The following is a 23,710-nucleotide window of genomic DNA, read 5'->3' on the forward strand; positions in this document are numbered from 1 at the left end:
TATGTGTCTAGTTCAGATATATTCGGCCCTTTGTATGCTGAAATTCGTTAACGTCAGGTAAAAGGACAAAAGCAAACTTCAGTCTGAGAAGAAAATGGCCCCTTTACATATTTCCTATTTACACAAAGAAGTAGAGCTCCCATACTGCTTTGTCAGTGGAATCAGAATAGCAAAAGCTGAGTGAAGTATAGATAAAACACAGTTTACATGCACCAAAATGATTAGTATTAATAGTTGTCACTGAAATAAAGTGCACTGCTCTAGAAGCAGCTCAGAAAATGGATAAATTTGAGGACAATAAAATTCACAAAGCTTAACATATGTTGCTCTTTCACGTTTTAGGGGGTTTGCTTGTGAAGAAATTCATCAAAAATGAAACGATGAAATATTTCTGTCAGTGAATGTTGAAGTGCATTATTTTTTTGTTTGTTTGCTGTGTTACTACAGGATTACTACAAGACTGGAGTGATACGCTGTCCTGATGGGATATCTATTCCTGAATTGAGAGAAGCGTGTGACTATCTCTGTATCTCTTTTGAGTATAGTACTATTAAATGCAGAGATCTCAGTAAGTACAGAATTTATTAAAATAATTTGAATTATATAAGACTAACTTAAGCAAATATATGGGGGGGTTAATTCTGAATTGTATCCTTTATTAAAGTAAGGAACGTGGCTGACAGTACATGAGCAAAATCTGTCCTTTTTTATCTCTTAGTAATAAAGCTCCAACGAGAATGGATGCACACCTTTTGAAAAATAATGTTTCTGATATTTCAGTATCTGATCTGCAGATATTTTTCTGCTGTGGTCAGCTCTGCGGAATACTTAAAGTCTATGTATGCATTTGCAGTACAGATACAGTAATGTTAAGTGGTATCTGTTTTGCAGAGGGTAGGGAGGATAATTTATTCAGCTCCTTGCTTATGAGAATTAAGCCGTGTTGCTAGCCAAAGTAGCCCAGCTTTGCTGGTGCTGTAAAGCTGCATCGCAGTTCCCAGCGTGTAGTGTCTCTGCAGCTTGTTCCTTCCTTGAGCGCAGACAAAGTTTTGGCCATGTTTAAACGACCTGGCCTCTGCCTTTGGTTCCTTTGATCCGACGGTGTTTGTGCAGCGCAGAGCCCGGCGCCGGGCCAGGCTGTGGTATTCCAGCTGTGAGATCTGCACGGGACACCAGTGCCTTCACCAGCAGCGCTGCGACCTCACGGCGTGTCGCCTGCTGAGTCACGCTCTCGGAGCACTTTGTCCTCAGCAGAAGGATTTAGCAGCTCATGCTGTGAGGGTTTTGATAGGCTTTGTTTTTAAGCTACTGCTTATGAAAAGTGGGTTGCATGCACTACTCTTTCAGCAACTGGCTTAAATAATGTTTCTTTCAGGAAGCCCGAGAAGAGTCTTACGCACAATTACTGAATGTTTAACAGTAGTAAAACATGAAGATCTCCTCCAGGTCACTTCACTGTCTGCCCAGTATAATGTTAATATCTGCAGGGCAATCCTATTAGTTCGAACTTCTGGTAGACATTTGGAAAAGTTCTGATCCGTATACAAACTAATAGACTAAATGTCTTTACAGCTGTCTGCAGTAAATACTACAAAATAAACAGAACTGCTGAGTTTCTTACTCCTGCCTTCATTTCTTTACCAAGGTTTCAAATGTGCCTATGCTTAAAATTTTGTTCCAGGTGCTCTCATGCATGAATTGTCAAATGATGGTGCTCGCAAACAATTTGAGTTTTATCTAGAAGAAATGATTCTGCCACTAATGGTGGCCAGTGCCCAAAGCGGTGAGAGGGAGTGCCACATTGTTGTGCTGACAGATGATGATGTTGTTGACTGGGATGAAGAGTATCCTCCACAAATGGGAGAGGAGTATTCACAAAGTAAGTTTTTCACTGTTTCCACCAAGCCATACTACGGTAGAGGTAGCAGTAAATGTGCTGATTTAACTTTTTTGTACATAAGCGCAGTTAACAAAGTCTTTACAACATCCCTAATGCCTCACAAAAACTTAGTTTTGGTAGTTCTGCTTAGTAGTCTGCTCTACAGAAGCATACATTGCGTGTTACATTCAAATCTAATTAAAGACAGAAGCTAATTTTTATTAGTAAGGTATTGTCAGTCAATGAGGGGGCAGGAAATACTTTTTCAGAAAGAGCTTGATGAGAAAAATGGATAGGAGTCGTGTTTACTGTAGGAGAACAACTAGAGGGTTTTTTTGGGGGGGGCGGGGGGGAGAGCATTAGTATTTTAGAAGTGAACAGTTTGGTGTATAGATGGGTTAAGGCACCTGTGAATGGAGTGCCCTTCCCTCCATCAGTGCTCTCCTTGTAGCTTCAGTGTGAAAACTTGAAATTCAGGGTTTTATGGGGGGATGTAGGAGCTTGAGATACTCTTTGTACTCCAGTAGTATAAAAGCTTCTTAGAAGGCTTATCAAGGTATTACAGTTTTGCTTTGTTTTGGGGTTTTTTGTTGTTTTTGTTTTTTTTTTTTAAATAAAAAACACCCAAATCACCAACAAAATTCAAAAATCTTTACATTTTTGGAGGATGCAAACCTCTAGCCCTTCCTAAAGAAGGGAGGGTTGATGTGAATATAGATCAAATGTGGCTGTTCTAATGTAGTAACACAATTGGCTCAGGCTTCTAGGATCTTTTATATCTCAAAGATGTCAAGTGAAAATCCTCCTACCTAAGTAATTGATTAGGCACACACTTGCCTTTTCCATTTATACTTTTCACAAACAGTTGATTTGGATCTGTGCAGCTGTATGGGATTGATGGCCCTGGACCCTTCTTTTAAAGTGCAATAATTAAAATTTCAAAGGTGTCCCTCTTGTTCTGCTTCTCAAGTCTGGGTTTTCTGAAACTGATTTGCAGATCTCTTTTATGTAATGACAAACAGCGTGGAAAGATTTTCTTAATGTCTGCAGGAATGCCATCAAAAAGGGAAAAAAATTGAGATGTCTTTTTTTTTTTTTTTGTGGAGTTGGGAGTATATAATGTGGTTTGCTCTGTGAATTGTCCTGTTGCATTCCTAAATCCAACAAAAAAAACCCTAAGTGTATAAAACAGACTGAATTGATAGGGGAAAAAGGCATGTGCAACCAACCCATTTTACAGTCCCTTCAGCCATTTTTCTGATTTCTGTGTTGGATATTTTGAGATCTTGAATCTCTCCCCCTGTTCTGAAATAGAAATACTAGAGTAAAAGAAAACAGTGAAAAAGATAAATTTTTTGGTTTAAGACTAGAAGTTTAATCTTTGAATACAGTTTTTCCTCATTAAAATGTATTTTTAGTTATTTACAGCACGAAGTTGTATCGATTCTTCAAATACATCGAAAATCGAGATGTGGCCAAATCAGTTCTGAAGGAAAGGGGGCTCAAGAAGATCCGACTGGGCATTGAAGGTAAGCGAAGGATTGCTTACTCTCGGTGGGGGGAAAGGTCTGCTGCACTTCTCTGCTTCATCATGGTCTCCGCAGCTGAAGAAATGCGGGTTGGTGTTGTCTTCCGTACTGAGGTTAGATGAGAAAACGGGCAGAGGGGGAAGGGTACCGAGTAAACAACTGGTCCAGCTACAAAACCCAGATACAGGCTCATGGCTGCTCTACAGGGTGTACCTGGCTGCTAAAGAGTAACTTGGGTGCTTTCTACTGACTCATGACTTGCATCTCATGCCATTTGCCCTTTGGTTTTCATGAAAAATCTGCTCTGTGCTTTATCTGAAGCAATGATGCATTTTTACGGCTTTGTATATTCTCTTCTTGGTCTGGCGCCCTTTTCAGGGCGTGAGATGAAAATTTTCATGGTAAGTGGAAGGTAGATATTTTCTGTCAGGAAATACAAACCTATCAAATGGATCATTGAGGTGCAAAGAAATATTAATCTGAAATAAGCATCTTGTAAGTTAGAAGGCTGGTGTGTAAAATCTCAGCTCTGGCTTTGCAAAAGACAACTGCGTTAAGTCGTCTTAGATTTTTATGGTGAATGTAACAACTGGATTTCTTTGCTTTTCACTTTCCTTCTGACTGCTGACCCAAATAGTAAAAAATCCAGCCTTTATAATTTGCAAGATTTCTATCATTCACTCACCAAGTTGTCATAGTTAGATTTGTAATTTGCCAGCCAAACCCAAAATTTTAACTGCTCGTGATCTCTAAAATAAGTAACTAAGTTCAGCTGACCAAGGTGTGAGCCTTCAGACTGAGCTGCCATTCAACTAAACAAGAACTGGTTTTGTCTGTGATGCTGGCAAATACCAGATCGTTTCTGCTGGCACTTCTTGTTTTAGACAAAGAACAACTGCTTGACTAAACTTCAATGCTAGTGCCCCACACTAATATGCAACTTTCCAGTAATGAAAATTATTGCCTGGGCAGAGGGGAGAGGTGACTCAAACACCGCATAACCAGAATCGGTAGTTTGTCTAAAAGGATGCATTTGCATTATTTGGAGGAGCTGGGAGGAATGCGCCAGGATTCCACTGGGGAGATTAAACCACAGATCAGAGCGATGCTCTTCCCTACTTTTGAGATCTCATTTCCAGCTTTCCAGGTCATAGTGTTTCAGAAGGAGCCAGCTGCTTCTGGCTCAAGGAAGGAGCAACGGGCTTTGCCTGTGAGTTGTCTGGTGGCGATATATTCGTTACCAATAGCACTGCAGCCTCTTTCCTTACTGTGCGGCTGGCAGTTAAACTGCTGACTGTGTTCCCCCTGCATAGATAACATTAAGAGCACCACCATGGCATCTGTTCCCATTCAGGTTGTTGATGGTGACAACTTCTGTTCTTCACTCTGCTTCCACGTTCTTTTTGTAAAAGAAAACCCCGAACTAAGCAGTCCAGGAGAGGTTAACTGCTGCTGCTCTCTGTTTCTTAGGTTACCCTACGTACAAAGAGAAAGTGAAAAAGCGACCAGGCGGCAGACCCGAGGTGATTTACAACTATGTCCAAAGACCGTTCATTCGCATGTCATGGGAGAAAGAGGAAGGCAAGAGTCGGCATGTTGACTTTCAGTGCGTGAAAAGCAAATCTATTACAAATTTAGCGGCAGCGGCAGCTGATATACCCCAGGACCAACTTGTGGTAATGCACCCTACCCCGCAAGTAGATGAGCTGGATATTCTGCCCATTCATCCTCCGCCCAGTAACAGCGAGATGGATACCGAGGGACAAAACCCACCGCTCTGATCTGGACTCTTACTAAAACAAAAGCATGCTACTTCAAAGTGACTCTGTACTCAGTTCATGCTACACTGCAAGTCCAGTTTTTTCCATTGTGTAACAGTGTTTAGGATATTGCAGTATGGACCTTGGCAAAGACCAAAGGGAGTACCTGGTTGTTTTTGAGAGTACGGATCAGCCATCCCGGGGTTACAGTTACATACATGTATGTGTTTACCAGTAGGTTTGTGACATTGGTGATTTGTACGCTGGACTGTCCTCACTCTTCAGCCCATCAGGACCAGTGGGATGCTGGTGGCTTAGTGTGCATCAGTATTGTTACACAGGGGTTAGAAAGCAGAGTTGGAATTGATAGTAGCACTTTAAATGGTTGATAAATGGAATTTGAAGCCATTTTTTATAAATGTATTGCACAATACTAACAAAGTGCTTCTATCAAAAGTATTAACTGTAAATAGTTTTGCTCTGAATAGACTGACCCTTTTACTGTATATGGTTGAGCACAAAACTACTTACTATTGGGTTTTTGGATTGAGGACATGATTCAATTACCCATGTAACATCTTGTTAAATTTGAAGTTCTTTAGTGAATTTTTTCACTTGTTTGCAGCGTGAGCCATGTTCAAAACTTGTGAACAACGGATAGGGGCTTTATCTTAAATTTTGCCTTACCTTAATCTGTTCACAAATATTTATTTAATACATTTTTCATAAGTGTCATGAATTAGGAAAATGCAAATGGTTCATTCTTCATTTATTAATGATTGTAAACAAGTTTTTCATGCAAATAAAGTTTCCATTATTTTAATGGGTTTGGATTATCTGTGAATGAGACTAAGCGTATGGATGAGTTTTGAGAGTAGTTGCTTTTCTTTCCTCAGGGAAGGATGGTTAATAAGTGAAAAATAAATATTTCTTAGAGAGTCTGACATTACCAGATTTCTCTTTATCATCTCTTTGGTTTTTTCTTAGTATAAACTTGAATCTAGGAGCATGCAATAATAGCTTCTCTAGAAATTTATTCTAGTGGCAAAACCGTGGAAGTGCGTGTAAGTAAGGCTAAAGAAATGATAAATAGGCAACTGCTTCTAGCATGCACCTTCAGCAGGGTTTTATCAAATTTATTTATCAAAGTAAATGCTCCATCTTAGAACAAGGGAAACATTTATTTTAAAAATATTTAACTGTCTAATACATTACACTTTAACAATATTTATAGTAAAGGATTCTTACAAGAAAGAATAAACAGCTTTATGGTACAATTAGTATAAGAAATATCCACATGGGGACTGTTTTGCAGTGTAAAAACACACCATACATCTGAAATGGTCATTTGCATATAAAAGCTACCACTGATGCCAGTGAGTTGCACAGTGATTTAAAAAAAAATTTCAAACAACAGAATCCAAAATATACAAGTATTGCAAGCTATACACAGCTAACCAAATCGACACAGAACACTGGAGCAGGTTATTCCACTTTGTCTGAAGTTACACATGGTAGGATGAGTTGCGTTCTGATACTGCTTTTATGAAATCTGTACATAAAAGCTGCTCAGTCCAACAAGTTTCACAGACTGTAGAACTCCACCAATAAATGCACTTTGATATTTGGATGTTGAAGCCAGGTGCATCATTTACAAGGGCCATGGCAAGTCACTGAAGTCTACGGGGCCACCAAGACCTGCATCTGCTTCAAGAAGGCTCATTATTACTGCCATTGCCGCTTCGTCATTGCTGGGGCTGCTGGATCCTTGATCGTTGTCAATCATATCGATGCCTATATGAGAGTTCTCCCCTGCAAGCAGAAACACAGTAAGTCGTCAGAAGTTCAGCGTTATTTTGTTCACCGCGCTTGCCCTAGGACCTGAAGTAGAATATCTGAACTATTCTGGGAGTATTGGTCTGTTTGATATTCAGGTTGCCACAGTTTCAAGGATACCGCTGATGCCTGGTGTCAGAGTACAAAGGTCAGGTCACAGTGTGTGCCTCGTAAGGACAACCTTGTGTGCTGTACTTCAAAAGTAAGTCTACATCTAGGAGTCAGCCCAGCCTTCCTTCTTGTCCTCAGCTGTTTAAAAGCATTTGCAAAAAGCAGGTGAGAAGTTCAGCTAATTCGCACTGATTCAGCAGGAGGAGAGGCTTTCTAAGTACTACCTAAAAAAATAACAACATAAAGCAAGCTAGCAAAATAGACTGCCGGGCTGCTCTCCTAGCCACCCCTTTAGGCAAACAGAGGGGTAGGTCATGGGCTTTATGCCTCAGCTATACACTGCAGATGGTGAAAGCATGTTATTGCTAAAAAACAATCATCTTGTGACAGTTGTCTATGTGTTTAGTTGGTATTGAGGCACCTTAGTGTGTGACTTCACTTACCAAGAATAGAGGAGTTGTCAGAATACGGGTAACCAGAGTTATCTTGGATTTGCCCAGACAGTAACCCAGCTGAAGAAATGTCTGGAGTGCCACCATTCAAGATCTTGAAAGAAAAAACAGAAGCTGTGTTTTATGCATGAAACATTCCATTAAGTCTTAAATTGCCCTATATTGGGATTTTTAATACAGGGAAGATGGACTTCCTGCAAAAAAGACCACCCAAGGGCTAGCTGATCAGACTAGTTACAAACCAGGAACAGCTTCCTCTGGATTATGCCCATCAAGCAAGCGTCACATAGACAGTATACGGCCCCCAGAATGGAAGAGATGAAGTCCATAGTACATGCTAAGCTTCTGAAAGTAACTTCTGAAAAGCTACCAGAAAAAGTCCTTAGGGGATTTCTGTGAGTCATCTTTGTAATTATTCCATCTGCAAGTGATCGTAATTACAGCTAACTACAGAATGCTTTTGAGTTTACAAATACAGTACATGTAACGTACTGTCAACTAAGATCCTTCATTTTAGGATACAATCCTCCCCGGTAGAGCTGAGCACGGCTCTTCCACCACAAGCCTAGCCACGTTCTGGAGCGGAGCAGCACTGTGTACACCACGGCTCGTCAGAAATCAAACAACCTTCCGGGGATTTGTAAATCGCAAGGCAATAGCTGAACGTGAACCACAGCTCTGAACTGCTGAGATGTGTGTACGCTGGAAGGTAAGTACTTGTGAGCTCCCTTCTGAGGGCAGCGTCAGCCGGAACTTGTATTGTTTCTAGCAAACGTAGTCTTCTAACTAAGGAGAAAGATTGAGGGGGTACCCTATTAGAAATACCCAACTCTCCATATCTATTTTCCTTTATTCTGTTACAGTAGCCCTTACTATATGTAGCTGTTGAGTTATCGTAGGGCAGAAGAAGCAAGAATAACCGTTCCTAGAATTGTAACTCAAGTTTGTTCCAACTTCAAGTTTTATTTCAAAAACAAAGCAAGCCAGGAATAGACAGAAATAGTTACTGACAGCTGTATGCTCCAGTACAAGCAATTCTTGTGTATAGTCATCATCATTTCTGAGGGGAAAAAAGTAAGTCTGAGGCAGCATTTGAACGCCCAGAATAAGGATTTGGATAAGTGCTCCTCTTGCCTTGAATACACCTTCCATAAGCAGCAATTTACTAGATGACTTAAATGCAGGCAGTACGAGCGTTCAGGTGGGTAAGTGTCGGTAATGGTACATGAGTGCTGCTCAAGCATCTTAGAACAAGGCATGGTACATGGTATTGATTTAAAAATAAACTGTCAGTGCACAGTAAAGCATCTTGTTGTCATATTTTGTGCTACAGCAGTACAGTAAAACTATCGTGAGTCATTTGAGCCCGGTCAGTGCTCCAACAATAGCACTTCCAGTGCTCACCAGTGTGTGGTGTTAAAGAGTTTTTGGAGGATCAAGAGATAAGAGGAGGACCCTTTCTTGCAGTTAAAAAAAAAAAAAAAAAAGTGAAGCTCTAAAGAGCAGGTGTATTTCAAAAGCTGCCACTGTTTAAGAACTACTGGTCTTCTTCAGGGACTACTGTAAAGGGATTTTGGCCACCAGAATACTTTTGCAGCCAGGACGAGTTCAACACCCCATGTCATTTTACGAAGGTGCTCTTGTGTTGCTTGCCACTGCTGCTACCAGACTCTTGGGAAAGCTTGTTCTTACCTTCTTGCCTCCTGGGGAGGATGTGTCCGGCGGGGGGGTGCTGGTGATGTTCAGTGGACTTGAACCGCAGCTAGAGGGTGATGATCCTCTTATCCTAAAATATGGATAAAATAGGCAATGAAGTTACCAGCAACTTTGAGAGTCAGGAGTTTCAAATGCCAGCTTTAGTATAAGGTGGCATAAGCCCAAACTTCCTTTTTGGAATTTCCTCACTTCTTCGGTGTTACTCAAATCAGCAGTAGCAATGTTCTCATTTGCAGCTAGATAAACCGTTAGTTGGGTGTAAATTGTCCAGCTTGCTCCGTCTGCAAGCTTTACCTCCTCGCCTCCTTTTATTTGTTCCTGTACAGCCTTCACAGGGAGTAAGAAAGAAAAGGTCCTGGGTACTGAGGAAAGCCTCAGTTTTCGTATTCTACTTCAATTTAGAGCAGCTAAGAATTCGGGCTGCCCCAGTCAGAGTAACCTAGACTCCTTAAGTGAGCTACTGCTACAGAACAACACCGGACATTTGGTACAGTTAGTGCTGTTTTTTTAGAACTGTCTGAAGCAGCACTTTTCACTTTAATTTTCTATAGCTTGATCAAATATAGTTTTTTTTTAATTAATGAATAATGTGTTAACTATAAAACCAACGAGTCTCTAGACTAAAGGGAGGAGGGGTATTTACAGAGAAAAGCAATGGAAATGGGAATCTTATCCTTGGCAGTGTTCCCCTGGGAAAGCTGAACAGAAGGCAGCTTTGGAAAATAGTAACAGCTGCTGAAAAAGGACTGGAACTAACCCAGGGTCTCGAAATGAAATGAAAACATGGGTGGTAAAGTTATACTACTACACTCACTCCAGCTAATTAAGTGTTTTACAGCTACTAAAAGGGATGGTTAAGTTTCAAAGTACTGGTTGAGTCTTGGTGTAGTGGTGTTGGTTTTTTTCTCCTTCTTCTTCTTCCTATTCTTACAGACAGGAAAGAAGCCTTATGTGACAGGTCTGCTGTTCCCTTAAACAATGACGTAAGTAGGCTCTGGCCTGCAGCAGAAACAAAACTATAAGAAACAGACTGAATGTTTTCCTGAATTGCAGCTCATCAGGGTTAAAATACTGCCACTAAACATCTGCCGGACGAGACCACTTTTATAGGAAAGGCAACAATTCCCAAGAGGAAATTCATGAAGAACAGGGACTGTTAGCCAGTAGAAATTAAACGATACCCGCTGAAAGCAGCTGCTCGGACGGGTGAGAGAGATGAGGTGGCTGTTGTGAGGAACAGCCAAGTATTCCTGCAGCCCATTACTGAAGGGTGCTCCAAGAGTCCTCCATGAAACCAGAGCGCTACAGCTTGACTTTTAGACAGACTGCCCCCGGGCAGGCAACGCTCGCGTAACCATTGTGTCCTTGCTCAAAGAGCTGGGGGAGAACTGCACGAGCTGAACTTACATATCTAACAACGCGAAAAGCATCTGAGCAAAGTAGATCACGTGAAAACAAACATTACTTTTTTGGCACGTAGTCAATAGGTTTGGCAGTTGGAGGTTGCGCCACTTACACCCTTAAGTCACTGGAAAAAGAATGGTCTGGAAGGGATTTTGTTTCTAGTTAGCTGTTCTTTTTAATTGCTGTTTCTGTTAAACAGATAATTACCACCATTACAAAAAAAAGTTCCAATATTAGTCTTTTCCAGTAGAAACCTGGAAGGCTGTAACTTCTTCATGCTTTCACTATGGGCTTTGACTGCCTCAGGAATTCTGACTAGGTAGTACAGCTACAGGCTGTCTACTTATAAAATACAATTGTATCATTCCATATTCAGCTTGAAGAAGGACTTCCTTAATTTCTTCCTAAAGAATAATAATGATTTTCCTCTAAGTTCCTGCCATTTTCTCTCACCTGTGAATCTCCATGATTTCTTCGGCAATCATCCTCCCTATTTTACCTGCCCCGGCTCTTGTTCCACCTGGAATTCCAGGCACAGTAGGATGGGTCCTTTTTGGGCCACCTGAAATGAGGAGGTATCTTAAGGTCAGATAAAAGTTTGCAGACCTTCTCCAAAAACTGTTTATATTTAGGCATGTTTTGACAAGCTGCAGGACCTTCTGAACTGTATTGATTTCCAATGAGTACCTACAAATGTATGGAAAGCTCTGACTTGCACGGAGCTGTGCTATGTCTCTTAGACATCCCTCTGTGCCAGCGGATACACAACATATCCCTGACTCTTACCAGATTCTGGTCATTTGAAGCATCTGGTAGTACCTGTCGTCCAGACTTCATAAAGAATAGCTTGTCAGACCTGCTTTATTCTGTGCCTGAATAGGTTCATCTCCAAACATGTTTGCTCTTTGCTATGTGTGAGGAACTTACCAGCTCATATTCCATTTAATATGGGATAAGCCCAAGTTACCTGATGAACATAAATAAACCCCCTGTAGGTAACTGCAAGTATCTAAAAATGGAGGAGACAGGTCTACACAGTTAGAGGCTCATGGTTACTTGAATGTGATTTGACACTTGTACAACACTTGAGAGATAGTCATTGGGAAGGAGCCCAATATATTCCAAGACATTGTGAAGAAAAGATCATGTACTGAAAGAGCAAGCAAGCCCTTATCATTGCTTATGCATAATGGGAAATAGCCTTTTTTTAGAAATACATATTTAACAACAGCAACCCTCAGTATCTATGACTCAGACCCATCAGAAGGTGAGGAGGTTCACCTTAAAGGCCATCAAATCCTTAGCAGAGCCAGAACCACTTGAAATTAAACTTCACTCAATTAACTTCCTTTTCTGGGGACAAGAACTGTCCCGTATGACGATACTGTACATCTGGTTTCTTTTCAAAGGCTGTGTTGTGGCAAGAATAAGCTTATCCTATTATAGAACGGTTTGTTCTGTATTTTTTCCCATTCTCAGAAGGCCCAGACACCACATTACTGCCATTACTCCACCTCCAATTACTAACCATCATGCCTACATGATGGCTTCTCTTCCTGCCACTGTCAGCTGTCACATGCTTTGCCACCCTTCCTCCTCCATAGTTTCACTTACTGAACCTCATTTTTCAGAGCAGAGTTAACTGAAAAGTCCAGCATTGCTGAAGTCTTGCACTGTTCTGCTAAGTGTATTGTGTACAACTTAAGAAGTAATTCCAGATGTGCAATATCCTCGCTCTATGGCTATAAAGGCACTGCTGATAAAAATACTATCTAGTAAACAGGGTCTCTAAAAGCAATCGTTCCCAACTCTGAAAAGAATCTCAGTACTATCACCATCTCTCTTCCCCCTGCCCTTCATCCATGGGCTGTCACTACCTCCTTCTGTTCCACCGCACTTCAATCCTGATCGCATAACCCCACATTATTAGATCAAGCTCTGCTCCACATTATGCTGCACGCCACTCCTTACAAAAGAGGATCCAGTGATCCGCAGCATTCCTGACAAGCCCATGATGATCACCAGCGGTCAAATCGCCAAACCATATTTATGATCCATTCAGCTGCACCGACCACAGAACGTGAATTCACTGTGGGATGATACACGAATAGCGCCATGCAGGAAGGCAAACATGTCCCCTCTGTGTCACTCCTCCAACCCTGTTTATACTTGTTTCTTTAAGCTGGTCAAAGAGAAGTGAACGAGCCAGTTAATATCCGAAATGGATATTTAAGTTCAACGGGGCAAGAACTGCATCAGCACTCTTTTGCCCTGAAAATTATTTTTCCTTAGGATATTAATAAATTCTCAGTGCAAGAGCGCAGCAGATTTGTGCATGCAGGATTAGCTGCTGACAGGCACAGCTGCCAATAATTTCCTCAGAGTCCAACAGTTACCTTCTCCAGCCTGAAGCACACTGTCCATGCTGTGTGGAGAAGCCGCGAGCTGTGGAAAGGCTGCGTCTCCACTATCAAGTACGTTGGTGCTGTGGATTTCAAGAATTAGAAGAATCAGTGATAGAAAACCCCGCGAAAGAGTCACTCTGCCAGTGGGGCAGAATGGAACGCTTCAGGGTTTAAGTGGAAACAGGGCAAAGCAATCAGCATTTACATACATCTGCTACGGGAAAATACTTACGAAACGACTGTGTTTGTTGAGACAATGTATTCTACTTCTTTGGTCCAAGGGTTCATGAAACTGAACCAGCGACTCCGCAATGTAATAAAAGAGCCATCTTTTATTTTAAACTTGTAGCAGTTAGTTGTAATTTTTTCTCTTGTCTGCAAAACTAAAGACAGACAGAAAACAAGTAGCCGTGTGTCAAACAGGCACCATGACTACATAAGTACAGCCCTTATCGGAGAAAACCAAGTTAATTCCTCCCTTCACCCCTGAAGAAAAACACTATTTCTGCAGTTATCCCCCCTCAGCCAATCTGCACCTCCAATGTTCACAAAAAGTCCATGGAAATCTAACATAATCATCATATTGTTCGGCACATGCAGCATAGTGTTCTTAACTAAAGCAGTTGCAAAAAGAGATAGAAATCTTTTCAAGTTTGTTTGGTTTTCCTAATAGGCAAGTGTTCCCAATATTTTTTACAAAATTTCTTTACTGAACTATTAATGATCATACCTTGTCTATGACATTCTGCAAGATGCGCTATATCATCTTGATGAAAATATTCGTAACACGAAGTACCTAGAAGTTCCTGGGGTAAGTACGCCAGAATGGCTGTTGCCCTTGGGGAAAGGAGGTAGAGGAAAAAAAATAAGAGAAAAAAAATTAGTTTCAAATTGGAGTATTAGTGACAGATTACTAAAACTCACACTGAAGTTGTGTAAGGCTCAAGTAATGCGGAAAAGTATTTTCAGCTTAGAAGGTAAAAAAAATTCATTAGAAATACTCTTTTATTCTCAAGTACTTAAAAAAAGTACGTAACACCAACAGCCCTCAGGTATTATATTTGACCTACCACCACTGGAGGGGATGTAAGACTTTCTAAATAGCTTTGGAGGTATATTATAGCTTTGGAGGTATATTATAGTTTTTGAGAATTTAAACCTGAATAAAGCTGACTTGTAGCAGGCACAAGATAATACAAAGCTTTCTGCGTAAGATGCCATTGAAAAATAGACATCAAAGGTTGGAAGAACTGCCGTGTTCCTTTGCGTACCCACAGAGCTGCTGCTGCGCAGAGGCCAAGTTGTGGTGTAACAAGTGTTTCAGGAGAATTTTCTCCCCTTGAGTCACAAGCCTAAGAGTGAGACAAGAAAAACACCCACCAAACACTGCACCCACACCCATAAAAAAGAAACTTTAACAAAGAGAAGTTTCCTGAATAAGCACTAAAAGACCTACTGCGTGTGTCTGGTTTAAATGGGACAGGAGCATGAAGCAAATAAAACAACTTTTTGTTCCATCAGAACCGGCGGCAAAGTCACCTCGCCTTCTTCCTCATCAGACAACTTTAGAAGGAAATACACCTGCAACCTGCAACATGGGAAAGACACGGATTCTTGACCTGCCTCCTGGATAGTGTTCAAGGAGCTGTTGGCAAAGATGGAGCACAACTCAAGGAACTAGGAAAAGATGACTTTGTGCATCAACTTGGTAGCTGAAGCCTTAAACTAAGTTCAAGAGGAAAAGGCAAAGCAACACTGCAGGTGAGGTGGCAATAAGCTATACAACAGCCTAACACGAGGTGAAAGGCATTCTTGACAAGGAAGAAGCTATAGTGGGCCGTGCTGAACACCTGGAGATCCGTATGGTAAAACAAGACAACAAGAATTCTTTTTTGAGTCAATAATGATTTAGCAGCTGGAACGACTTTATAGGGTAAGTCATCTAGCCCAGAATACCAACACGAAAATTAACAGATGGCGGGGGGTAGGAGAATTGCTGTTACCTTGTACATTACGGATGTGTACGCGTGCCCTCAGAAGACAGCGTAAGACAGACTTTTGAGGGTATCGGGGGAGAGAGAGTACATTACTGCCACCCTAGCACACAGCCACCACCTGGGAAGTCATTCTAGGACTTCCTGGTGAAGGAAGAAACAGATGAGAAAGAAACAAGGTAGGACAAGCCATCCAGGAAGACCCTGAAATGTGCACCATTTAATTAAGAAGAGAGAGAACACGGTCAGAATGAAATCTGCAGGAGCCCTAGGGAAACTGCTCAAGAACATCAGAATAGAAAGTAACATGGCTGAATGACTCCAGGGTAAGACTTTGAGATCCTCACCCACAGCAACGGAGAACAAACAAAACTAGTGAACCACAGTGAACTTTGATTTTGTACCATTTCTTAGAAGAAAATTTACTGAAGGAAAAATGATAGTTCCTTGAAGAAATCAGTGTGAGAGTCACGATTCCAAACTCTTCCAATGCAAATTAAATAGGAAGGGTAATAAGGAACAAAGCTAGGTAGATCATCACCTCTTCTGCAATCTCAAAAAAAGCCCAAATGAGGTATTATAAAATTCACAAATTAGTACATAATAATAACTATGAATAAGAACAGCAGGAAAAGCATTGAAGCACAAACCCCATAATATTTAAATGCAGGGAATTTTTGTATTTTCCCTGGACACACTTAAAAGCATTCAGTACCAACCAGGTGGCTTACACCTGAAGTCCTCATTGACAAGGAGCTCCAAGACCTCAGCCTTGGAGAAGGAACCATTACAGTATTTACATGAGAGAAATTTTCAAACTGGCTTTTGTCTGGTGAACCTTATCCCAGTACACTTAAACAGCTCCAAGACTGCTTTGATGAATTATCTCTGACCATATTCTAGTAAGCAAGGAAGGAAACTGTTCTTGTCCTTCTTGAATTTCATCCTTTATTTACTTTTTTTGTTAGCTTGCTTCCCCAAATGAACAAGGCAGCTTTGAATTCTGAAGCTGTATATGATGTCATCTGCATAGAAAATAAACTTAATTTTACCCTCACATTCAGCATCCAGAGTCGCTAAAAGCACTGAAGAAATAAGAGGTGGGATAGTTCTCTTTAAACCTCTGTTCTGTGTAGCCTGCCATTTTGAGAGTGAACTGTTACGTAGTTCTCTGACTGTGGTGGCTCAGCTAGTTAGTACCTAATTTATAGCAGTTCTTCCCCAGGGACCATGAGATCCATAAGGACAAAAAGTTAGCGTCACAGAGAGTTTAGGAAGTGTTTCTTTCCTGCATTCCTTTGGGCAAATGACAAAGGAACAGTGCAAGTCTATATGAACAAAAAAACCTAACATGGAAATAAATTAATAGTTTTCAACTTTTACAGGTGCCTAAATATTCCCCAGTGGGAGCAAGGATCATGGGATGCCAAGTTTAAGCCTACAGATGAGGCTTACTTTTAAAAAAATCCCTTCCAAAGAGCCCTTTGAAGTAGCATACACATTCCAAGGTCTGTAAACAACAGCTAGAAAACAATTAAATAAGAGCATATGTGTTTAAATACAATGGATCAACATTTTCTGAGTCTTACTATTTTAGAAATACTTCAAAATTATCCATCAGGGGAATACATCTGATCTTTTGAAAACAAAATTCGTTCACAGACTACCATACTTTGGCACAACAGAAGAGCACGCTTTCTGAGCAACAGGAAGGCTACAAATGTTCTTATAGCTCCCAGAGCGATCGCCAGCTCTAAGCACTGCTGCTGAAGAGCTGGTAGTTCAAAAAGATTTCCATCAAATTAAAAACAAAAAACCCAAACAACCTGACCGAAAAAAACCTCCAAAACCAAAAACCCAACCACCCCAACCAGACGGATAACACACACACACAAAAAACCTTCTCCCTAGTGCACTTCCTCTCAAGACTCTCAGCTCTATTTCCTCTCAAAGTCCACTAAAAATCAGCTGACACACCAGACACACCCTGAAACAAATTCCAGCAGGCAGATTCTGGCAGAGTTTGGATCCTGGCCCCTTTTTCACATTGTCAGCAACTGAGCCTAAGCCAGAAGCAGCCCGGAACAGCCTCATCTGGGCAGTCTCAATCATCTTGCCAAGGAAGGGACCCAACCAAGCCCTCTCAACCAACACAACATAACCCCTCCATTAACACCCTTCAACCACCGTTCTTCCTTTGACGATGCCGGTTATTTTGAAAGATGACCCAGGTCATGTGTCTCTGCTACTTAAGAAAATTCAAGCAATTTCTTATGAAAAAGATAGGAATTAGCCTTTTAGATAAGTAATAAAATTGATGTTTGAAAGAAGATACCACACTGGTATAAGTTCTCAAACCTTTTCCAAGAAGCAAAGCTTATGCAAAGCTTGCTTTCTTATAAACACAAAAGATCACATGCAGAAGTATTAACTCAGCAGAATATGTCCAAGTATATAGTTAAATGAATGTATATGGTATCAAAGCCTGATGCAGCCTGTACCGTAACCTAGCTGTGTAGTGGTTGCAAAAGTTTTCAAACCAAGAAGAGGGTAGTCCAGTTTAAAAATAGGACAGCATATTCTTCTGAGGATTGCATATATACATTCCCCTAACAAATGGGCAGAAATGATCCCTGGATTATTACAGTAAATCATATTTTTGGAGGTTTGGATGTGTTGGGTTTTTTTAAAATTTAATCAGTAATACTGAATAAATACAGAGTAATAGCTTTGAGCTGGGTCTCAAGAACCAAAATACCTTGCAGTCAGGATTAAGTAAAAAGCTGAAAAGAACAGTCATTTCTTTTTTCAGTAGTATTTACACTGCTTTCAGTAAAGCTGTCAGTAGAGCAGTGTGGGACAGTGACTTATTGTGGAAGTTACTACAAGTATTCTTACCTCTGATCTACAAAAACAAATTTCCCATCTATTGCATGTCGAGAAACATACTCCGTAGGTTTCACCCTGATCTCACCGTTGACTGGCTGTGGTACTACGTGAGGATGCAGCCGTCCAATTGCAACAAGACAGCTTAAATTACAACCCTCATTATCTGGTTCATTATCTTCATCTAGTCCCATTTTTGTTGGCGGCCAGCTTTTTAAATATCCTGTACTATGAATAGTGCAAAAGCTTTTGCGGTCTGCTGTAAAAAGAAAAAAAAAAAAAAAAGAAAAAGAAAAAGAAGAGGCAGTTAGGTCATGGATCTTGAGAACTTCATCTCAGTTCTGCTAATAACGCATCTCCTCTCTTACCCAGGAAATTTGGGATACTGTTCACTAAGGGATTTTTCATCACTCCTGCATCAATGCAGCGAATCTGAGAAATTCAATAAACAATTTATCTCTGCAAAACCGTTGTTTATACTGAAACACCACACAGTTTAGACCAAGGTTGCTTTTGATAATCTTTAAGTAGAAATTGCATCACATTTTATTGTTTCAGCAAAGGATGCAAATAATCTAAAGGACTGTTGGAAGAAATTAGTATATTAATAAATAAGATGCTTTTTCAGCTTAATGTGAGGCTCCTACAAAAAACAGGAACAATTTGTTTGGCAGAATATACCCTGTTTGGGGTATAGAGGGGACAGCTGTACATAGAGGTGAGGATGAAGATTCACAATGTCGAGTAAGTCAGGATCTGAAAGGAGAACTCCTTTTCCTCAGCACAGAGCAGGTCCTAAAACTGCAAGGAAGACAACTTCCATAGAGAGGCAGAGTTAACAGGCTTATGCCAAACCGCACAAACTGTTTTCCTCAGGGATGAGCACTACAGCACAACCCAAGGTTCAAGCTGTGTCTGAACCTCGCAGGAAGGACTTGGGGCAGCTGGCACGTCCAGAGACAAAACACTGAAGTTGCCTTCTGTTCTCCAGTTGACACTTTCCACTAATACCAAATCTATAACTCAAAGTATTCAAAGAAGAAACTTCCAAATTTGGACTAAATAGATATTCCAACATGTTCAGAAGCCTGCAGAGGCAAAAAGTGTTACCAACTTTGATAACGTTATGACCAAATACTTCTGGTGTAGAAATGCTATGTTTCCAGTACCCAGAATGTACCAAAACCACAGATGAACTCAGAATAAACTCATTTTTTAAGGTGGATATCCATCCAATTATCACTTGTCAAATATGGAGCAAAGAAACAGAAATGGGCTCTTCTTTGTTGGAGACACTGGCTAGAAGGCCACGACTGAATGTGATATAATCATCAATGTCTGAAGAAGATGCAGTAACCACACCAGGAAAAACATAAATCAAGAAAGCAGAGAGAATAATTTGGCTTTATATGCTAATACAGTGTGTAAGGGCTACTTCGGGGTGGGGGGCAAGGGGAGGAAGAAGTACGAAGTAGTAACAGACCTAGACATAGTTCAATATCTTAATAAGAAACATTGACAGTGTTCAATAAATGTAAAATTTAACCACTGCAAATGAGCAACTGTATTAAAAAAAAGCCCGACAGCCACTACATTTGGTAATAAAATGCATAATTGTTACCTTTCTTCTTTGAACAGGTTGAAGGAAAATCCTTGTCTTCTACTTTGACTGAAGGTCTGTTGCACTTCATCCTACAAAAGAAGGACCGTCTGGCTCCAGAACACAGTCGTGATGGCCCAGGTGTTATATCAGTTTTAACTGGGAGTCCAGCTGCAGCAAACAGGAAGGACAGAGGAAGTGAGGAAGCCGCCTTTGTCAGGTAGAGAGTTAACCACGCAAATGATTACAGTACACAACCCAACTGTACGATGTTTCAACTATGCTGGGACTTTCACAGAAGTCCTTTTATATACTTCTTCAGAAGCAGAAATCCTATTTTGGAGTTTTTCGTAAGGGAATACGTGCAGAACTCAACTGACTATATCAACATTAGAATTTCCGATTACACTTTTTAGCGTGAAAACATCGACGCACACTTGAGAACACAGGGTTCCAAATGCAAAGATTAGCAATTATAAAAATCCACACAAGTTTTGCAATAAATGTGGTTTCTTTGAACACTAATCAACTGATTAAAAAGAGAGAGAGAGAGAGAGAGATTATTTACCCATAACCAGAGCAGTACTTCATACATATAGCCACTCAATAGGCCCATGACCCTTCAGACCGGAAGGCTTTTCTATCACAACACCCACCCAGAGAGCACATACACATGCACAGAGCAAAAGAGGCCCAGTGACATTCCAGGACCTCCTCAACTGGTGTGTTCCCAGACATCAGGTTTCTTCATTGTTCTGATGGAAGCGGGGAGGGGGGGAAACGTAGCAGGGACTGCAAATCCCCAAGATCTCTGGTTATGCGTAAGAAGTCTCTAGCCTCAAAGAAGTAAGTCCATATGAACATGCCCTGACCTTTACCGTATTCTTGCAGGAGATTCTTGGATTCTTTTCTGTGGAAAGTAACTGGAGAAACACAGTACTAACACACACATCAACTCTGGGAGCCAACAGCAGAGTGCTGGTACAAAGAGAGCTCCAGGAGGATGCCTGGCATGCATCAGGAGCACATGTATCAGCAATGTCAGTGATGCAGCTGGAGCGCCAGGGGACATGGATTGAAGAGCTGATGGAGGATTCAAATCACATAGCAACTTTTCCACAGCCTGCTCTCCACTTCAACCATTTTTGCATGGGAATATCTATAAACATGTACAAAAACTTGTAGGGCCCTGTAGACTTTTAACATAAGGAGGAAAACAACGATACCAATGTTGTAGTGTAAAGTTTGCCTCCCTTAACTTTAGAATGGAGTGAGGTCACCTCAAGGAGGTCAGGCTGTCCTGCACCACATGCACTCCAAACTGCTGTTCAGTGAGAGTACAAGCTGTGCCTGAGTCACTCATGCCAACGTAAAAATAAATACATACATACTAGTAGTCTTAAGAATATGAGTTCTTGAAATTCTACCAATCAGTCTATCATAGCAGATGGGAAGACTGTAATTCATAGTATTTATTTTTGCCCTAACTTTGTCAGAGGCATACAAAAAAAGGAGCTAGCACTGGATATACATGCTTGACAACCAGACAAAACCAGGAGCCAGAAAAACTTCAGCTGATCCAGCTGGAGCCTCTAGGCTCGCTGCCCTGGAATGATCTCTCTCAGCTTCAGTTTCTGAAGCTGAGCTGGTGGCTTCTTTGAGATGAGATCCTGGAAATTTCTGCTCCTGACAAGCATGAGACTTAATGACCTGAAAATCTGCACTTTTAAGATACCATCTTCTACTTAAGCAATGCAGACTCCTGTTATGAGAGTGAATTTAAACACCCACTCACTTCAAAAGCAACGCAGATACAGAACTACTTTAAAAGACCAGAGTGAAACAGAGCTAAGATACATAGCAGGAAATTATTCCAAGGACCAGGTTAAAAACCTTATAAAAGAAAGGTTAGGTCATTGATGGAAGTGGTAGTAATAAATAAATAAATGAATAAATAAAATCCTCTATCTTGACTAACAGCTAAGGATAACCAAAATAATACCGAGTATATTCTGACCATTGAGAATGACAGATGTAGAACAAATGCTTCAACGGAAAAAATTAAACTTTTGATGCCTGGAAAAGAGAGGATACCTCACAGGTGAAGTGAGTTAAATGAATGCAAAAATACTGCAGTGCATGCCAAACCTACTAGCTTCTACATTCAGATAGCTGTTTCTTCCCTTTTTTCTTTTTTTTTTTTTTTTTTTTTCCTCCCCCCCGTCTTTAAGCTCAAACTTCCTTGGCATGACACACAATCCAAACAGCACACCCCACAAAAACTTTCAATATTAGGCAAATATTCAGACTACATGACACTTTTTCAAAAGGTGGCAATACTTACTTTTTGCATCTATAAGTCTTTCTCGTGGCGCAGTGTCAGAAGAAGAGAGCTGCTCCTTCACTTTGGCAATGTCTTTAGGATGAAGGTAATCAAATAAACTTTGACCAATCAAATCATTCTGTAGAGATTGAATATTCAGTCAAAAATTAAAATAATTGTTCAGTATGTTTTCCCAATTTTAGCATCCTGTATTGGGTTTGTGTGGCAAGGTTTTGGTACTGGGAGGACTACAGAGGTGGCTTCTGTGAGAAGCTGCTAGGAGCCTCCCCCATGTCCAATAGAGCCAATACCAACAGGCTCCAAGAAGGACCCGCCACTGGCCAAGGCTGAGTCCATCAGGGACAGTGGTAGTGCCTCTGGGACAATACATTTAACAAGGTGGGGGGGAGGGGAAACCTGCACAACAGCAATTGCAGCTGGAAAGAAGAGTGAGAACATCCCATGTCTAAGTTGAAAAATTCACGTGAGTGAACTGGAAGAACTTTAGACTGATTTTTCCGTATTTGTTTACACTCCCAAGTAGATAACACTTTTACAGGCCAGAGGGTAAATCCCCGATCAGAATGCATCAGTCAGTGAAGTAAAGTTAGTTCCTTTGCGCCTCCTTAGTTTGGATGTAAACCAGAAAGAGTCTTCTCTAATGACATCGGAAAGAAGAGCTCTTTCTCAGCTTTCAAGACAGACTATTCACATAAATACCCCCCCATATAAATGCATAATCATAAAAAGCTTTCAAGTTTTTAAGGCCCCTTCCTACCCATGGCAGGGGGGTTGAAACTAGATGATCTTTAAGGTGTCTTCCAACCCAAACCATGCTATGATTCTATGATTACTTAAAATGGAAAAGAATACCTGACTGTAGTTGAGGATCTTGAAGACAGATTCTGAAACAAACAGTATCTTCCCTCTGTCACAGCCCACAACAAAAAGAAATCCATCTGCTGCCTAATTATGAGGGGAAAAAAAAAAAGAAGTAAATTACTAAGTTATACATCCTCATTGCATCATTATAACCTTTAAAAACACTTTGTATACAGTAGAATTTCTACACTAGGAGAGCTGTCTTAATGTTTAGAGATAACTGAGTCAACAGGCAAGATATGAAATTACAATAAAGTTTTCTTTGCATCTGCAAACAATTTTGGCATCATTCTGGGCACCGTGCCCAGAATTTAAAGTCACTTCTATGAGAAGAAAGAATCCATGTCTTATCCAATAATATTATGATTCTGTTCAATAACGCCTTCAAATTAAAATATTATTTTAACTGTATTTATTCCATAGTTCCTTTTTTAGAAACCAAACATAACCTGGATATTTATTTATGTGCCTGTAGGCAAGTAATTTCCATTTCAATAGTACTCTTTTTCAGTCACATACAAGCATGCAGGATTAGGCCATAGTCTTCTAGCTTTAGAGTCACAACGCTGCAGAAATTTAAGTTCTGCATATGCTGCATCTGGACACTGCAGTGCTTCACAAATTACACAAGCCACTAAACAGCTTAACTATTGACAATTGATACCTGCTCTCCATGCTATAAAAGAAATATACAGCAAGCAGCCAAACATACTAAGTCATGTTACATTAGTGACCTCAAAAAAAGGTGTTCATTATATCATTGTACACTGAAAATCATGTCAAGGTAGCCCACGGCAGAAACTCTGCAAGAAAACAACTTATTTAATTTTGGCTCATTTAATGAAATAACTGAACATTCTGATGGTTACCATCAAAACCCTCAGATGCTCCTCTTAAATTATCCTGCTTAAATTAAGATATGCTAGTCATCAT

The 23,710-nt window shown here is 40.5% G+C and overlaps 2 protein-coding genes across 13 annotated transcripts in view; one reads left to right on the forward strand and one right to left on the reverse strand.

Moving 5' to 3' along the window:
• The window catches only part of BTBD10 (BTB domain containing 10), a 31,376-nt gene extending 25,357 nt beyond the window's left edge, over positions 1-6,019 (forward strand). For 6 of the 8 annotated variants that reach the window (XM_063334719.1, XM_063334721.1, XM_063334723.1 and 3 more), the window contains 4 exons: positions 448-568; positions 1,682-1,879; positions 3,298-3,408; positions 4,879-6,018. In XM_063334719.1, the coding sequence (XP_063190789.1) occupies positions 448-568; positions 1,682-1,879; positions 3,298-3,408; positions 4,879-5,189 (741 nt within the window). In that variant the 3' untranslated portion in view covers positions 5,190-6,018. Of the gene's footprint in view, positions 1-447; positions 569-1,681; positions 1,880-3,297; positions 3,409-4,878 lie in introns of all 8 variants that reach the window. The other 2 variants (XM_063334726.1, XM_063334718.1) reach the window with 2 other exon arrangements.
• A 305-nt stretch (positions 6,020-6,324) lies between these two features.
• BMAL1 (basic helix-loop-helix ARNT like 1) overlaps positions 6,325-23,710 on the reverse strand; it is a 51,924-nt gene continuing 34,538 nt past the window's right edge. For 3 of the 5 annotated variants that reach the window (XM_063334714.1, XM_063334716.1, XM_063334713.1), the window contains 11 exons: positions 22,769-22,861; positions 21,917-22,034; positions 19,594-19,743; positions 17,985-18,231; positions 13,823-13,929; positions 13,325-13,475; positions 13,084-13,172; positions 11,141-11,249; positions 9,260-9,353; positions 7,559-7,661; positions 6,325-6,980 (listed from right to left, as the gene is read on the reverse strand). In XM_063334714.1, the coding sequence (XP_063190784.1) occupies positions 6,820-6,980; positions 7,559-7,661; positions 9,260-9,353; positions 11,141-11,249; positions 13,084-13,172; positions 13,325-13,475; positions 13,823-13,929; positions 17,985-18,231; positions 19,594-19,743; positions 21,917-22,034; positions 22,769-22,861 (1,422 nt within the window). In that variant the 3' untranslated portion in view covers positions 6,325-6,819. The remainder of the gene's footprint in view (positions 6,981-7,558; positions 7,662-9,259; positions 9,354-11,140; positions 11,250-13,083; positions 13,173-13,324; positions 13,476-13,822; positions 13,930-17,984; positions 18,232-19,593; positions 19,744-21,916; positions 22,035-22,768; positions 22,862-23,710) is intronic. The other 2 variants (XM_063334717.1, XM_063334715.1) reach the window with 1 other exon arrangement.

Source organism: Chroicocephalus ridibundus, chromosome 4 (genome assembly GCF_963924245.1).
Source record: "Chroicocephalus ridibundus chromosome 4, bChrRid1.1, whole genome shotgun sequence".
Lineage (NCBI taxonomy): Eukaryota > Metazoa > Chordata > Aves > Charadriiformes > Laridae > Chroicocephalus > Chroicocephalus ridibundus.